This window comes from Somniosus microcephalus, chromosome 31 (assembly GCF_052327205.1).
Source record: "Somniosus microcephalus isolate GS21.2 chromosome 31, FLI_Smic_1.0, whole genome shotgun sequence".
NCBI classification, from domain to species: Eukaryota; Metazoa; Chordata; class Chondrichthyes; order Squaliformes; family Somniosidae; genus Somniosus; species Somniosus microcephalus.
In genome coordinates this window covers 39304202-39322719 of record NC_141017.1, presented here as the reverse complement: position 1 = coordinate 39322719, position 18518 = coordinate 39304202, and the positions used below count along the sequence as shown (strand labels likewise).

At 48.5% G+C, this 18518-nt stretch overlaps 1 protein-coding gene across 1 annotated transcript in view; it reads left to right on the top strand.

Moving 5' to 3' along the window:
* LOC147097784 (vascular cell adhesion protein 1-like) overlaps positions 1–18518 on the top strand; it is an 80447-nt gene that overhangs the window by 30413 nt on the left and 31516 nt on the right. Inside the window, 2 exon segments of the mRNA XM_085971900.1 lie at positions 12908–13017; positions 13019–13190. Of these exon segments, the coding sequence (XP_085828026.1) occupies positions 12908–13017; positions 13019–13190 (282 nt within the window).

Sequence of the window (18518 nt, the reverse complement as noted above, 5' to 3'; positions counted from 1 at the left end):
CCTTTATGCTGGATAACCGGAAACACACTAAGATCAAGAATAACAAAATACAACTCTGGAGGATGGAATTGGCTGCCTTTGGATACACCATACATTATCAACCCGGCAAAGAGAATGTGGCCCTGGATACCCTCACGCGGGCATTCTGCTCTTCTATGTCAACTTCGACTCTTGCGGATCTTCATACTGACTTATGCCATCCTGGCGTTACCCGTATGTTGCACTTTGTGCGATCTAAAAATCTCCCATTTTCTACGGAAGATGTGAAAAGAACATGCTCCTCCTGTAGAATTTGTGCGGAATTAAAACCGCAATTCTTCCGTCCATCGGATGGCTCGCTCATACACGCTATGCAGCGACTCAGCATTGACTTTAAAGGGCCATTGCCTTCCTCAACGTGAAACACCTACATACTGACTATGGTGGACGAATATTCACGCTTTCCCTTTGCTTTCCCCTGTCCCAATATGCTTGCTTCCACAGTGATCAAATGCCTTGATCAAGTCTTTTCCCTTTGCGGTACAGCCAATTTCATCCACTCTGATCGGGGTCCCTCCTTCATGTCAAGCGAACTCAGAAGTTATCTGTAGTGTCCGTGTGTAGATAAAGACACTGAAGACAGGAGTTGGTTCATAGGTATTTACTAAGCAAGTCTGGGGGGGGTTCTAAAGGATATACACAATACACAGGCTTATGTAGCCCAAGTGGCAATTACCGGCATTACGCACACCTGGGGCTCTTAAAGGCACATACACCACAATTCCTCCCCTTTTAGCTAACCAGTACATCATATTTTAAGTAATTATTAATTACATGTTATATGCAAAATAATATACATTGCTGTAATTAATTAATTATAAGTAAGTCTCTCAGGAGGCTTCCTGACTCGGTCCGGATAACGCCTCGGGGGTGTAGTAGTTTCTGGTGGTGTAGTAGGTTCTTCTGGCAAGGCTGATTCGGCTTGAATGCCAGTGTCGGGTTCATCGGGTTCCAGTATCACCGGATCGGAGGTAGATATGGGTATCTCCACTTCATCATTAGATGTATAGAGTGGTGGTGTAGGTTGTCCCTTTTCGGATGACTTGATGATTTGGTCAGCATGGCGCCTTATTATGCTTTCTCCGATGTCCACGGTATACATCAGTGGTCCTAGTCGTGTGCAGATAGTTCCAGGCTGCCATTTCTCGGTACGGCAGTCCCGGGCCAAAACCTGTTGGCCTATCTAGAAGGCCCTAGTTGGCCTTTTCAGTCATGCCTTGAAACTGCCGGTTCTCCACGTCCCTTCGGATGTTGGGCTTGACCAAATCCAGCCGGCATCTTAGGTTTCTATTGAAGAACATCATGGCGGGAGTTTGGTTGGTAACCATATGTGTTGCATTCCTGTATGCGAATAAGAAGTTATCCACCTTGTGCTGAAGTTTTATGTCTTCATTACCCATGGCGTTTATGGCCTTCTTGAAGGTCTGGACAAACCTTTCAGCCAATCCATTGGTGGCAGGATGGTATGGGGTGGACGTGTAGTGCTTTACCCCATTGTTTTTTAAGAACTTTCTGAATTCTTCGGACACAAATTGCGGTCCATTATCAGAACATATCTGTTCCGGCAGCCCATTCCTGGCAAATATGGTCCTTAATACTGTGATGGTTTTTTCCGTGGTGGTGGAGGACATCTTTATTACCTCCGGCCACTTGGAGTGTGCATCAAACGTGATTAAGAACATTGAGTCCATAAATGGACCAGCAAAGTCGATGTGCACCCTTTGCCAGGGAGATGAGGGCCACTCCCATGGATGTAGAGGGGCCTGTGGTGGAGCGTTTTGGACCTTCTGGCATCCTAGGCAGCTCTTGGTCATGTCTTCGATGTCTCCATCGATACCTGGCCACCATACAAATGCCCTAGCTAGGTTCTTCATTTTCACTCCACCCAGATGCCCCTCGTGAAGCTCCTTTAGCACTTTATCCTGGAGTTTGGGTGGAATCACCACTCTGGATCCACACATCAAGGTTCCTCGGCACACTGACAGCTGTTCTCTTCTTTGCGAGAATGCTGGCAACAGTGGTTCGCCATGTGCTGGCCATCCCTTCACTGTTAAATCGTAGACCTGTGAGAGAGTCGGGTCATTTCTTGTCTCCCTTTCAATGGCAGAATTTGTCACTGGTAGACATTCCACTATGGTAGAGTGGAATATCTCTACTGGGTCGACTGTAGGTGCCTCTTCTATCGTTGGCAACGGTAGGCGCGATAAACCGTCAGCATTCCCATGCTGTTTTGACCCTTTGTATTCTATGTTGTATTGGTGTGCCCCTAGAAAAAGGGACCACCTCTGTAGCCTTTGTGCTGTCATAATGGGAACACCTTTTTTAGGGTTGAATATGGAGATGAGGGGTTGATGGTCAGTCAACAAGGTAAATTTTTGTCCGTGTAGGTAATGGTTGAATTTCTTCACTCCCCATACCAGGCTGAGTGCTTCCCTGTCTATTTGGGCATAGTTACGCTCAGCTGAGTTTAATGAGCGTGACGCAAAAGCTATCAGCCGTTCTGAGCCATCAGGGAATTTATGGGATAATACTGCTCCTATGCCGTAAGGGGATGCATCGCACGCCAGTCTGATTGGTAGTGATGGGTTGTAATGAGCCAAAACTTCTTCGGATGTGATTAAGTCTTTACATTTATGGAAGGCACGTTTACAGTCTTCGTTCCATTTCCAAATCACTCCTGTCTGTAGAAGTTCATTAAGAGGGTGTAGAAGAGTTGATAAGTTCGGTAAAAATTTATGATAGTAATTTATTAATCCCAGGAATGACCTTAATTGTGAAACATTTTCAGGTGCTGGGGCTTTTTTAACTGCTTCAATTTTTTCAGGTGACTTATGCAACCCTTCATTATTAATTATGTGGCCACAATATGATATCTGATTTTGGAAAAATTCGCACTTGGGGCGATTTGCTCGTAGGCCCCGTTCTTTCAGCCTAGTGACCACCTGCTCCAAATTGGCAAGGTGCTCGTTGTCGTTTTCTCCTGTTATAAGGATGTCGTCTAGGTAGCATTGAGTCCCCAGAATCCCTTGCAGGACTTGCTCCATAGCTCTTTGCCAGATAGCTGGAGCTGATGCTACTCCAAAAACCAGTCGATTGTACTGGTACAGGCCTTTGTGTGTGTTTATTGTGAGATACTTTTTAGAGGCGTCCTCAACCTCCATCTGTAGATATGCCTGTGCCAAGTCAATTTTGGTGAAACGTTTCCCTCCGGATAGTGAGGCGAAAATATCCTCTATCCTCGGAAGAGGATACTGTACTGTGTGAAGGACCGGGTTTACAGTCACCTTGAAGTCACCACAGATGTGAATTTTTCTCTGTTCTTCAGAGTTATTTTTCAATGCTTTTTTCATGACTGGAACGATGGGTGTTGCCCATTCGCTCCAATCTATTTTGGATAATACACCTGCTTTTTCCAAATTCTCCAGCTCTGCCTCGACTGCTGGACGTATTGCGTATGGCACCGGTCTTGCCTTAAAAAATTTGGGAATTGCTGCATCTTCCACTTTTATTGAGGCGGTGATGCCTTTCAAGGTTCCTAGTTTCTCTTGAAACACTTCTTTGGCGTTGGCCAAGATGTCTTTTAATCGTTCAGGTATGATGTCATCATTGTTTTTTTCCTTACTGGTCACCGTCAGTGCCTGAATGGAGTGCCAGTCTAAACGTATCTTCCTGATCCATTCACGTCCCAACAACGGTGGACCACCATCTTGTAGAATGTATAAATACAACTTTTGTATTTCTTTGCCGTTGTATACAACAGGCACCCTTATTTTTCCTTTGGGGTATACTTTCTGCCCCGTATATGTTTTTAAGATAATGGATGTGTCTTTTAGAGGTATATGCGAAAATAGCCCCTCGTAATCTCGTCGATTTATTACGGTTAGAGCTGATCCTGTATCTAGCTCCATTTTAACTGGGGACCCTGCTATTGTGAGGGTAACCCAAATGGTTTGGTAATCCTCTTTGGCAAGTACATTATGTAATTTGAGACAGCTTAGTCTCTTGTTTCCGGAGTCGCTATCGCTCTTCTGGTCTTCGGAGCTACTGTCCGTCATCATTTGTACCTTCCTGGACTTTTCTTTATTGATTTTTTGTTTTCTGACGGTGGATTTATTTTGTCCAGATTGGCATACCCGTGCAATGTGTCCAATCTTCCCGCATTGCCTGCGTGCTTTGTCCACACCTGGGGCTCTTAAAGGCACATTATCTCTCCCAACAGGGAATCGCCACAAGTAAAACGACACCGTACCATCCCATCGGTAACGGACAGGTTGAGAGATACAACGCTATCATTTGGAACGCTGTTCATTTTGCGCTGAGGTCATGCAACCTACCAGACCAGCAGTGGGAAACTATGCTCCTTGACGTGTTGCATTCCATCAGGTCTCTCCTTTCTTGTCTACCAATGTCACACCTCACGAGCGATTCTTCAGCTTCCAGCGTCGCTCCACCCATGGGACGTCTCTACCGTCATGGTTGGCAGCTCCCGGCTCCGTGCTGCTCCGAAGATTTGTCCGATCTTCTAAAAATGATCCTCTCGTCGACGAGGTAGAACTCACGGACGTCAATCCCACATACGCGCACGTGCGGTACCCTGATGGCCGGGAGTCCACCATTTCACTCCGGGATCTGGCTCCCTGTCTAGCCAGTTCCACGGACCCAACTGATAGAGGGACCCACGGGGATGATTACGACACTCTGCGCTCCCCGAAGATGATGCCCTACCTGGGACATCGAGAGATCTGCCAGCTGCCCCACCGACGCTCCCTGTGGGATGGCCACCCGAGGCCAGGACGCCGGTCAATCCCTGGCTATCAAACAGGATGAAGCCAATTCTGTGGCTGTGGGGACGCGCACCCGGAGTCACGATCACCCCAGCCTCCCTCGGGTCAATCAGAGCAACACAGGCCCTGTCGATCCACCGGTACGGATCAAGCAGCCCAGGGACCAAGACACGGTCCGGGGAGACATGTGTTCTAGCCATAAACAAAAATCTAAAAGACTGCGGCTATTCGTGGTCCACCTAATCCGTTAAGAGGAAGTCGTCAGACTTCCAAATCTTTTAGGCAGGAAGAATGTTATAAATCTCATCATCATCAAGAAACTGCTCATGAAATAACACTGGACGGCCAGCTGGTGGCGCTGTCCAAGGAGTATAAATACTCGGGCGTGGGCCCAGCTTACCAGGGACATTTTGTAAGACAGGAACTAGTGAAGTACAACTAGACCTCCATGTTCTGAAACAAGTTGATTAAAGCCTTGCTTTATGTTCAAACCAAGTGCGTAGTGAGTTTCATTACGTCAGGGGGGATGTGAGGAAAAACTTTTTTATGTAGCGAATGGTATGGACCTGGAACCTGCTGCCGACGGAAGTGGTGGAAGCGGACACAATCAATGTTTTCAAGGGGAGACTGGATAGGCACTTGAGGGAAATAAACTTGCAGGGCTATGGGGATAGGGCGGGGGAGAGGGGCTTACTGGATTGCTCTGCAGAGAGCTGGCATGGACTAGATGGGCCGAATGGCCTCCTTCTGTGCCATTATGACTCTGAGCTTGATTTTTGCCAGGCTCGGGGAGGCGGGATTGGAGACGTCTGAGGTGTTAAAATCGCAAAAAATGGCGTGCGGGCCCAATCCCGCCTCCGAGCAATTTCCCCAGAATCAGGGTTTCAGACCCCGCTTTCATCCCGCCTCCAAGAGGCGGGATCGGCCCTTAACAACCGGTTAAGTACCTCTATAATCCCATTCTAAATCAAAAATCAAATCAACTTTTATTGTCATTGTTAGTGCACAAGTGCAGTATGTAGGCTTGCGTCTCCCGAGAGTGTACATTTAGATTTAGAGGCCTTTCTGAATTTAACACTTTTCCCCGTGCTACATGCCTCCTCTGGAACACGCCAGGTAATCCTGGCGGACTCACAAGTGGATTGCTTACTAACAGCTGCAGCTCCACCATTAAAAAGGAGTTTTCACCAATCATCATTTGCAGGTGGCAGAACTCTGCTGTCTCAGGTCTGGGGGAGCTTTTAGCAGCCTACTCATTGTTGTGGAAGTTTGGAGCCTAAGACCCCTCTCCAGTGTGACCTCCTGGGAAACCCCTCTCCCCACCTTGACTGAGCGCTTCCTCAACTGAGGTATATACCAGAAGAATGGGAACCATTTATTTCCTTTCCGCCTGGACATCAGATTCAGGCGAAGACCAGCTGCGGCAGCAACAGAACCCTGAACAACAGCGGCAGCAACAGAACCCTGAACAACAGCAGCACCAACAGAAGGAGCAACAACAGGAGCGCCAAGCTGTTGCTCACCCACCTGAAGCTGGACAGGTCAGAAGGCACCAGCGCATGGAAGCACGTCGCTGCAGGAGATACCCCCAAAACAGGGTTTACAGACAGAGGATGAGCTACCTCAACATGACTGAGCAGCAGTGCCAAAGGAGGCTCAGACTTTCGCGAGACGTAGTGGGTGAAAGCAGCAAGACCTGGAGGCCAGAGGAGTGGGTGGACACCTCTTACCAGTGGCCGTCAAAGTCATCACCACACTCGACTTTTTTGCTTCAGGCTCATTCCAGGGATGAACAGCAGACATCAGCGGCGTCTCCCAGGTGGCTGCACACACTTGCATCACGCAGGTAACTGATGCCCTCTTTGCCCTCGCGCACAATCACATCAACTTCTCCAAGGATCAAGCAAGTGTAACTGCTCGTGCGGTTGGATTTGCAAATCTGGCAGGCTTTCCAAGGGTGCAGGGCATCGTTGATTCCACACATGTGGCCCTTAAGACACCCCATCACAATCCAGGTATTTTTGTCAACTGCAAGGGCTTCCACTTCCTCAACGTGCAGCTGGTGTGTGACCACAAGAAGGAAATTTTGCATGTTTGCGCCAAGTACCCTGGCAGTTGCCATGACTCCTTCATCCTGCGGCAGTCTAGTGTGCCTCCGCTCTTCAGTCTGCCAGACCAACTTTGCGGATGGCTACTTGGAGATAAGGGCTATCCCCTGAAGACGTGGCTAATGACACTGTTGAGCCCATCCAACGAAGCTGAGGAGCGCTACAACTCCAGCCACATTTCCACCAGATCCATAATCGAGCAAACCATCGGCTTGCTGAACATGCGATTCAGATGCCTTGATAGATCAGGTGGAGCCCTGCAGCACTCCGCAGCCAGGGTCTCCAGAATTGTCGTGGTCTGCTGTGCACTTCACAACATGGCACAGCATCGTGGCTTGCAGATGCCTGAGGTTCAAGTGGCTCATTGCATAGCCTCCTCAGATGAGGAGGAGGAGGAGGAAGAGGAGGAGGAGGAGGAGATCAACAACGAACGGCTTGCAGAGGCGCATCAACCAGTGGCAGCAGCACGCGAGCACACTGCTGCCCGGGATGCAAGGGACGCACTCATCTTGACCAGATTTGCTTAGCCTGGCCAATGAAACACTTCTGCCTCGCACCTTCTTACCAGAGCATCGACAATGGTCAAGAACCTGCGGATTCCTATCACTCTGACCACCATGCTGACAATTGCACGTCGCCCTAAGCCCTCAATGTGGAAGTCCCATCTGCGAAATGACACAGGCCACAACTTCAACAGCTTGCCATCAGAATTTTTTATCACAACAATCAACGGATGGCATTTCAAAAATAAAGACAACGGAACACCCAAGTGACTACCCTTGTGACTACTTGTGCTTTATCTTCCTCTTATGTGTGCTCCTACATGGTGCTTCCCCTGTGGCTTCAGCAGATATGGAGGCCCCTGTAGGGAGTTCGCAATAATTTCAAAATTTCCTACAGTTCCGAAGATTAATTTTGATTAAAGAATACCTGGGTGATATACCTTTAAAAATCCAGGGACCAAAATGGCCGTCGGACCGCATGGCAGAAGATAAAGGACTTGAAAAGGCAGCTTGGATGTGTCTGTGAAAAGGTTCAATGGGGCAGTCAATCTGCCAATCAAAGGGGAGTTCCCCTCCCTGCAGCAGACAATCGATGTGTTTACAGAAACTACTACTTTGTGTACATCGAAGGATTAACCACTTGACTGCGGTTTCAGTTGACCACAGGACAATGACTTTCTGTTTACAATACTTTCAAGGCTATTTACTCAAGCAATCAAGGAAATAGCTTTATTCAATAGCCCATCACAGACAATGAGGACACATTTCAAACCACTGCAGCTTTATTCAAAGCCATCACAGACAATGAGGACACATTTAAACTGTGACGTAATTCAAAGCCATCACAGACAATGAGGACAGTTTGGATCCTTTTTGTTTAGCCCAGAGACAACTGGATTTGGGCGGGGAAGATTTCGGCCCCAAATGGGGTATAAAAGATAGCTTCTCCGAAGCCATCTCTCTCTCTCTCTCTCTCTCTCTCTCTCTGGCCTCACCTCCGTGCCTCTACAACGTGGGAGCCTGCCTAAAGGAGTGGAACACCAGCAGTTTACTTTTAAAATACTGGGGTGTTTTTACTTCGGGGCAGTGAAGATCAAAGCTCGCAGGGCACGGAGCAGGCATTTTCATTGGTGAGCATATATTTTTCTGGCCTTTTACAAGGCAACTTAGAATAGGTATAGGGGTGGGAATTTTGTTAGAACTGTGATTTTAGTCGATTGTCCCTCGTTGTGTCCGTTTCTTCTCCCCTATTTTAAGTGAGAAGTGCTATAGTGAACACTGAGTTCTGTATTGAAACTGTATTAAAAAGGGTGTTGCACCAACAGAGAAGTGCTGTGGTGAACACTGTAGCTGTTTTTTAAAAGTGTACTGTATGTAAAGGAGTGTTGCACTGAGCAAGGAGTGCTCTAGTGGACACTGAGTGTACTGCGTTAAGCAAAAGTGCTGTACCAGGCATAAGTGCTGTATCGATTACATTTTAAGTTGTTTCTTTCTTTTTGTTTCAATAAATACTGGTCTGTTTTGCACCCAAACCACGAGTCACGTTTTCTGTCCACATCGCTACCGAATAAGTCTGGCGGTCAGAACCAGGAATAGGGGAGCGCTTCGAAACCGCACGGGGGTCCCTGGAGCAGCTCCGAGGCTTCTGACTGACCAGAGACAAATAACCCCAACCCCGTTGTTTAATTCCTACACCCCTTGCTCACTTTCTTGCTGCTCCTGCCTCAACACCTTTGGTGGGCGTCCTCTGGGGTTGCGAGCCTGTGAGGACTCGGCAACAGTCTGCTGCTCCTGCGGCCGTGCATGGGCTGAGACGCCGATCTCAGTAGGGTGAGGACTCTGGTGGGGATCAGACCGAGGGCTCTGCATGGTCGTGTGAACGCTTGGAGAGGAGCCCCCACTTCCTTGTTCTCTGCTGCCAACATTCCTCTCATGGGTCAGCCCCACTTCAGAGCTAGCAAGTGGCTTGACAGCACCTTGCTGCACTTCAGAGGGGCCAGGAGGACCTGTTTCTGCACTGGAAGTCCTACTCCAGAGGACTTCCATGAAGGTCTGGTTTCTATGCTCAATAGCTGACCATCGCTCCTCAAGAGATGTCAGTCTAATTCTGAACAATGACCATGTTTTCAAGACCCTGGCGTGTAAGCTCCTCCATGGTCGTAGCCATCCTCTCCTCTACGGTAGCCAGACTTACCACGGAGGTAGCCATCCTTTCCACGGAGGTTGCCATCCTTTCCGTGGTGATGCGTTCATGCGCCAATGTCTCTGCAAAGGCTCTGCTCATGTTAGTGATGGACTCCTCCATTTGCTCCACACTTGCAGCGACCCTGGAGACAAAACCTGCCAGAGGCTCCTGCACCTGTTCCTGGAGTTCCAGCACCGCTCTCCTTCTGGATGGACCTAGAGGCACAGGGTCAACATGCAGTGGAGCCGAGCTGGGCGAGTCCTGAGCCCTCCGACGAGGACTCTCCACTGCTGTCCCTGTCTCCACCACCTGCTGATGCTCACTTGTGAGCTGTGATACACCAGGTGACAACTCTACTCTATCTCCCGAAGGTCCCACCGAGGTGTGAGTGTCTGCGCTGGTGCTGGGTGCGCTTAATTCTGCTGACACTGCGCCCTCAGAGGTTGCAGCTTCCTCTGAGGAGTCTGGAAGCTCAGGCTGTTCCTCCTGGACAGTGAGGAGGGGGGCTGTCGATGGTCCTGTGGGGGAGTAAAGGAAAGAGTTAGACATGTGAGATAAACGTTGCATGCACATTGAATTGTGCAGATGATCATAAGTCAATCCGTTAGAGCATCAGAATCAATATCAGTCATTCGTGCAATGCCAATGAGAAAGATGAAAAACTATACTGTCACCAGCTTGCTCTGATACGCCTGTCTGTCCGTCCCCCACTTGTGCATCCTAATCCACTCCCACGATCTCCAGGGCCCACTCCGCCGAAGTGGTGAGCTGGGCTATTGAGGGTGGCCCTCCTCCTGTCCTCCCCCTGTCCCTCTTATTGTGGGCTCTTTTCCTGCAATGAGGGACACAAGTGGAGTTTGAGTGAGAATGAAGGAGTTTGAGTGAGAATGAAGGAGTGAGTGTAGAGAATCCATAGCATTGATGCTTAGAAGGACACAAAGATGGAGTGAGATGCCAAGACCAAGGGCCCTCCCTGTGTGTTGTAAGTTGTTGTCTTAGCATCACAGTGATAGGTAGGGTGAGGGCTGCATAGTCGAATAGTTAAGTAAATGTGAACATACATAGAGAGGGAATGGGAAAGGGTGCAGGGATGTTACGGTGAAGTGGGATGTGGAGGAGGAGGTTGACAAAGCAGAGTGCTGGTGATGAGAGGCGATGAGGAACAGATTGAGGGTCATGGGGATGGAATACTCACTTTTCCTGTGCGGAGAAGGTCATGAAACCTCTTTCGGCACTGCAGCCAGGTTCTGCTGCACATTGAAATGGCATTCACCTCCTGGGCCACTTACAGCCACACAGCTTTGGTCTGCTGTGGAAGCTTTTTCCTCCCTGAGGAAGGAAAGAGCACTTCCTTGTTTGCTCTTGCTCCCTTCGCCAGAGCTTGGAGGGAGGCCTTGTCGAATCGGAGTGCACACTTTGGCCTGGTGCTGGACATACTTCTGAAGGGATTCCTACTGCAACTATGTTGAGAAAGTTGTAAGGCTGAAAAAGAACCAAGGCTGCTTGCAGGCCTTAAATCCAGCTGCATAGATGACGTCATCGGAGGCGAGTTTCAGTATCAAAAGACTCATTGGGTCGTGGGGTTCACACACACTGCAAATCAAGTGCCCAATTAGGGCAAAACTGCACTTTTGTCCCGCCTCACATCGGAGGCGGGGTCCTGACACGCTGACACGCCCCCAGCCCCCAATGACAAAATCCAGCCCAATGACTCTACATGGCTGCACCACCCAAAGAAGTTCAATGTCCTCACCAGAGTCATTAAGGTATGAATTCTCCTCTCTCACTGTCCGCTCACACATCCAACACCTGCAGCTTTACCACTCACAATACTCTCCTCCCGGCTTCCCTTTACTCTCCGACAATCACTGCACCAAACTTCACTCCACCTGCTTCTCCTCATACCCATACTCACCGCTATTGCAACTCTCCCTTCCACACACCTCACATCTTACACACTGCATACCAACTATTTGACCATGACAGCCACATACTCTAAACACCTCACAAGACTGTCACTAACATACTCTCTTCTTTCTTGCTCGATGACATTTCTGGTGGCAGCATGATGTCCGTTGGCCTGCTCTGCATCTGTGTCCGGGTTCTTGACGGGAGTCATGAGCCACGTCTGAATGAGATCACCTTTGTCGCCCAGAAGCCAGCCTGTAAGCTGACGGCACAGAGGACTGGCGAAGAATAGATTAATAATTTAAATGAATCATGACTGCTGCCAGGAAACCGGACACAGAGCTACATAATGCACTGCCTGTGGTCATAAACCAGCTGGAGCTTGAGGCAGTGGAATCCCTTTCTATTGACAAAGATGCCATGCTGGTGATGGGGAGCATGCAAGGCAATATAAGTGCAGTCCATGGCACATAAGACCTTGAGGAAGATAGCCATGCGGGCAAAGCCTAGTGTTTTCTTGTCCTGCTTTGCTTTGTCCATGAGGAAAGTAATATAGCTGTTCCACCTCATGTCGAGAGCCTTGTGACCTCCCTGGTACAGCGGTGGACTGCAAACTGTGAGTTGTGGCTGCTGCTAACTGAAAGGAGCCTGTGGCATAAAAGCTAAAGGCCACGGTGACCTTGACAGCCGCAGACAGTGTTGTCCATGCTGTGGTAAGAGGTTTGAGTTGTGGCTGCAGCTGTTCCGAAGGAATCTAAAAATGGTGCAGCACCAGCAAAACCACCTTCTCAGCAGTCAGAATAAAGTTATCACAGTCAGTAAACAGGCCAGAAAATGCTCAAATGTTAATCAGCCTCAACTAACCTGTAAGTACTGGATGAGCCCTTTAAATAGCACTGCTGAAGGGTCCTTCCTGCCCGTTAGTGCCACGAGTTGCTGGGTGAGTTTACCATGTGGCAAATCTGGCACTGGCGCAGCCCAATATCACAAAAGGGGACAACAAGCATCAGGCCCTAATCTGAATAATTTATTCAGCAACAACTTACATTTACATAGCGCATTTAACGTAGCAAAACATCCCAAGCTGCTTAACATTCATTGTTTTAAATAGTTCTGGCCTGTGCCCTGGGCGACTAAGGAGCAGCCTGATCCAATCTGGTGGGCTGCGCACTTCCGGCACCATATTGGATGCTTAGACAGCTGTTTAATACATTTGAATTTCTAGGCCTTGGTTTCTGTACCAACAGAGGAATGTGTCCCACATTGACACGGCTGGGATTGGGAACTCACTGGCAATGAGGTTGAACTTGTGTCCCACAATGCTGTGCTGCTGCTCCAAACACCCTCCTACTCTCATATTTTTTAACATTTCTTTTCCAGATAAACCACAAGACCCAAACATGTCAGTAAATAACAAAACCGTGTCAGTGTTTCCAGTAAATGTCAGTAAAGGTGATGCGGCTACAATGACCTGCAACTCCAGTGCAAACCCCCCCGGCTACATTAGAGTGGGAAGACCCCAGTAACGGCAGCAACGTTGAGATTGGCCCTCCTGGAGTCCTCCGTATTCCCCAAGTGACATCAGAACATCAAGGAATTTATAAATGTCGAGCTACCAATAAATATGGAACTGATGAGAAGGAAGTGGACCTCAGGGTCACAGGTCAGTTTGTAATCTTGGTCACAATTCATATAAAAGGAAAAATAATTAACCCTTTGAGGACTGAAGCAGCATTTCTGTTACCCCCAATAAATCCTGATTGCTTTGTCGGTTTACTTAATTCTGTTATTTATTTATTTTTACCCGAGTTTTGTTCTCTTCCCCTTTCTTTAAGACTCCTGTTCCACTCCACACTTGCTGGCAAAGGGACAAATGGGCAAACTACTGCCTGCCTCTAACAATGCTGCTTTGTAACTGGCCTCTGGGACATTGGTACGAGTGGCCCAGAGTGACACTCCCTTCCACTTGTCTCTCTTTGTGTGGAAGCCCCTTACTCCTGCTCTGTGTTTGCCCAGACTGCCCGGGCAATAACTCGGCAGGAGGGGAGTTGCAGCTGTGAATCCACATGCTGCCAGTCCATGGTGCAGGGTGTTGGCAGCTCAGTGAGCTGCATAACACGGCTGGGCATCAATTCTAATAGTGAGGGGGGCAACCTCAGTGAAAAACAACAACAGGAGATGCTGCAAACACAGCAGGTCAGTCAGAATCTGTGGAGAGAACGGATGGTGCATGCTTTGGGCTGAAAAATGAAAGATGAACAAGAACTTTAATAGAATTAGAAGCAAATTGGAGGGACAAACAAACAGAGAGGAAATATCAGTGAAATGGCCTGGAACCTGCTTTAGAGAAAAATAGGAAATTGTTAGATGACCTTTATATCAGAGAATGGGAAGATGCATTAAATGAATTAAATGTAACAGAGGGACAAGGAGTGTGTGAGTAGGTAAAGAGAGAAAATGGGAGAGATTAAAAAGATGGAACACCTGCTGATCAGGCCTGAGGTTGAAGCCTGGTAAAACACATGGGGGTGATTTTGCCAGCCCTGGGGAGGTGAGTTTGGAGGCGGAACTGTCGGGAAAATGGCAGAATTTGGGGGCAGGTGCCCGACCCGCCCCCAAGCCATCTTACCAGGAGGCGGGTAGCCGTCCCGCGCTGGGTCGCGTCTCCTTGGAGGCGGGAAGGGATTACATCCACTTAACTGCCTGTTAACAGGCAGAAAATAGGATTATGCCCATTTTGCCCACATAAGTGCGGGCTTCCCGAAGGCTCCGAACCCCGCCAGGGTCACCAAGGCCAGTAGTGGGTCTGCGGAGGTCGGAGGGGTCCAAAAGTGTGCTGTGGAGGTGAGTGATGGGTGCAAGAGTGGAGAGGGGAGTCTCTGAGGTAAGTGCAAAGTGTTAGAAAAAGTGTACTTACCTTTGTTTCTTCCTGCAGGCTTCAGTCATTGAGGATGCAGAGATCTCGGACCTCCGCGGCAGAGATAACAGATGGCCGCTGCATTCTCCAATGCAACAACCATCTCATTTCTACAAAAGAAAGAGGTTTGATGAGGTCTTGATTTCAAGAACTCATCAATTTGTAATAAAGATTTGTAATAAATATATTGCCCTGGGACTGTCAATCATTGCTGAAACTAATTATGTCAATGTTTTCATAGGCAAAACATGGATATTTATTTTGGTGAGCGCAGGAATATTAGCAATTATCCTATTGGTTGCAGCAGTCGCCTTGTACAGAAAGTTAATGGGCCGATAAAGCAGACAATACAAAACCCAACAACAATCTACAGATCCCCAATGGAAATGAACATCATGAGATGTGATCCAGAACCTTTTTTGATAACACTCCTGTGAAGCGCCTTGGGACGTTTTACTGCGTTAAAGGCGCTATATAAATACAAGTTGTTGTTTATACTGTACAATAATCTGTTTCTGTTATTGCATAAATATTGTTTTTATAATGTATATCTTACAAATGGATGCTACTGTTTTCTGAGCACATACCATGTATACCGTGACAGTTCATTAATAGTATACTGAAGCGCCACTTTTTGTGAAGGTATGAAGGTGTTTTACTGCAATCTTGCTGATATTTGTACAGATAAACAAGGATTGTAGGTAATGATATAACAACTGTTTATTACAAGTGCTGTTCATAGCCTAAGAAGAAGGTGTGGTATATTTGAACAAGTAAACAGATAATTCTTTTGAAGAATGCTTGTGCTAAATGATTTTACTTTAATAGTGAATTAAGATCAAATGGAAATGTTGGAAAAATCATCTTTTCAAACTAACATTTTCTTTGAAAGTAACTGCTCCCTCACCTCTGCCTTCAATGTGCTTGTTCTCACCACATCACCCACTGTCTCCCACTCCTGCTGTTCCCTGGTACAGTTCCTTGAAGTCCAAAGGACCATAAACCCGACTGCACCCAGCGTATAACTGGCTCAGTGTTTCATCGCCAGGTCAGCTCAACCATGTTAAGTTCATCTTTGAGTTACTCTCCTCACCTAAAACCGATTACTCCAGGATTGCCCTGAAGAGCAAGGATACCCCAATGACTCCTTCAGCTCTGTATCCTGTCCCACAGAAAATCCCACTCACCCATCACTTCTGTCCTTGCTGATCTATACTGGCTCTCTGTATTCCAACACATTAAATTTTAAATATTTAACCGCATCTTAAATCTCTCCAGGGCCTTGTCCAACCCTGCCTTTGCAACTTCCTTCTGGCTTACATCCTGAATCCTTTGAATCTGCCTTCTGTGTATCTCCCCTTCCCTTGGCCCAACCTTCAAACTCCTCAGCCCCGCTCTCCGAAACTCTCCCTTCATCTCTCCACCTTTATAAGCCTTCCTAAAATCCATCATCTCAAACAAGCTTTCAGTCATCCCTCCTAACTCTCCCCCATTACTCTGCGTTCATTCATTTCTTACTTTTCCTCTGTGAGGGGCTGTGGAATGTTTTTGTACTTTGAAAGCACCATATCAATGCAGGTTGTTGTTAACATTCACTTCAAATACAAACATTTATTGCTTTTTCTCCTGTCAACCCGCCTCCACGCCAGTCTCCCAGATGTCAGGTCCTCGCTGAACAGACCCGACACCAAGTGGATGGGGAGGCAATTTAGATTATTAAGAGCTTATTAACAGGCACTTCAAAACTATTTTAAGCTCACCTTTAGATTTTTAGAGTTCGCCAACGGCTTCCCCGCTGCTCGGGGATCACGTCAGGTAAGGAGGTCGGTGTTGTGTCAGCATGGGATGATTTCTTAACTTGACAGCTGCAAATGGTCTATAAAAGCTCCCATTTCATATCTGTTCACTTTCCAAGGTTAGAAGCTGTTGCTTACTGCAGTTGGAAGACAGATTGAGGTTTATGCAGGTTGCAAGTGTTTGGAACAAATTCTCTATCCAGTGTCACCTCATTGGAACAACCTCTCTCACCATTGAGAGTTCGGTTCTGTCATCTCAACTTCACCTGCCATCTATTCCATCAGCATCAGTGCCCTTGAAAATATCTCACCTTGGTCTTCAGAATCCCATCACGATCAGCCCCAACACCAGCAGCACCAGGCACACCAGCAGCACCAACAACAACACCAACCTTCTCCACAATCAACTGATGCTGCACAGGACACAGGGCATCAGCACCCGACCACATTGCTGCCCGGGACACCAGGGATGGTCTCACAATAGCCAGATTTACTTCACTTGACGCTGTACACCGTGGCTGCCACATGATGCGCCAGGTTGGCACCACCCCACACCCCAACACCATAAAGCATCCCTACAATGCCCAAGCCATTCCTTTCACACTCATCGCCTTTGCGGGGGGTACCATTATTCCTGGGCGCCGGAATTAGCGCTGCGCACGGAGCCACTTGCGCCCGCCGGAAATTCATCTTGTGCGCCCCAAGAGGGACACGGGCCGCTGCTTGAGGCGCTCCGCATCCCTCTTAGGGCGTTGAAACTGAATATCAAAGCGCAACGTGCCGCAGCACCACACGCTGCGGCACGGCGCGCTGCGGTACTGCAGGCCTTCCTCCCATTCTTAAGGGGGAGGGGCCTGCACCAGCGCGATCAGAGATCGCAAGTGCCGGCAAAAGAGCCCGGCACCGAGGAGAAGTGCCGGGCTCTCGGAAAATAGCCGGCACTGCCGTGGGGGGAGATCAGGAGGCCGGGGACGGAGGTGCTGGCAGGCGGCCGCCGAAAAAAACGGCCGCCCCGCACCTCTACCTTAATTTGCACCACTCCCGCCACAGGTAGGCCCCGTGAACCGGGCGCGATTTGCGGCCAGATTAGCGTAGGCGGTCGCAAACAAATATCGCGATCGGGGCGGTAGTGGGGCGCTGCGCACACCAATGACATCATCGGTGGCAGCGCAGCGCTACAGGCTAACGCCGCCATTAGCGCCCCCGACAAATATCGCAGGAGGCGCGGCCAGTGGCGCTACAGCCACTGGCTGCCCTCTTTAGGCGCTAACTGGTGGCGCTACCCACCGAATTTTTAGCCCCAAGTGCCTACACTTGTGTGTTGTTAGTTGGTATGATTGGACTAGGTTGAGGGTGAATGTGAGGGGTGGCTAGTGAGATGGGGAAGTGATAATGTAGATAGAGAGGGATGGGTGGAGGTGCAAGGTAAGTTGGTGTGGGTAAGGATGTGCAGGAGTAGGGTAGGGAAGGCAGAGTGATGGGGATGTGATGAGTGGCACAGCAGGATGAGTTTGAGTGTGGCTTTGCAGTAACTTTTCATGATCTAGTGAGATCATTGAAAGGTTTGCGCCACTGCAGCCTGGTCCTCCTAATGGCATCCCTGCTTGTGCCCTCCTGTGCAATGTGCAACCAGGCTCTGTTGCTCTCCTGGGGAGGTCTCTTCTACCCATGTGAAGGGAAGAGGACATCCCTGCGTGTTGTGACTCCCTCCATAAGCATATGGAGGGAGTCATGGGAGAGCCTGGATGCAGTCCTGCACCTCTGTTCAGTGTTTGTCAGTGTTTGCAGCACCTCAATGCTGTAGAACACTGACAGCACAACTATCAAAATCAATTTGCGCATGGTCCCTTTAAGGAAACCGGCTGATGACGCGTCATCAAGTGACGTCATCAGACCCACTTCCTGCAATTGGCCAGGAAACGCGCTGGGCAAGCTTAACAAGCCCAATCATCGTAAGATCACTCTAGGGAGCGGGATGGAGGCAGCATCGGGGTCGCACTCTGCCACCAACCCCGGCCGCACCGGACTCGCCTCAGTAGGCGAAATAGATTTTCTAATATGTGTGCAGTATAGTTAGGACTGGCTAGAAATGAGTGAAAAGGTCAGATAATGCCAGTTTGCTGATTGTAAACAATTTCTCATGGTCAGCTCATTATTATAACTATGCATAGCTTCAGTGATAGCTTTGGAGATGTGCAGGGAGGTAGTTCAGTGCTGGGACTGGAAAGTGGCAGAATAGAAGGTCAAAAATTCTTACAGGTTTTAGAAAGACTCAAAA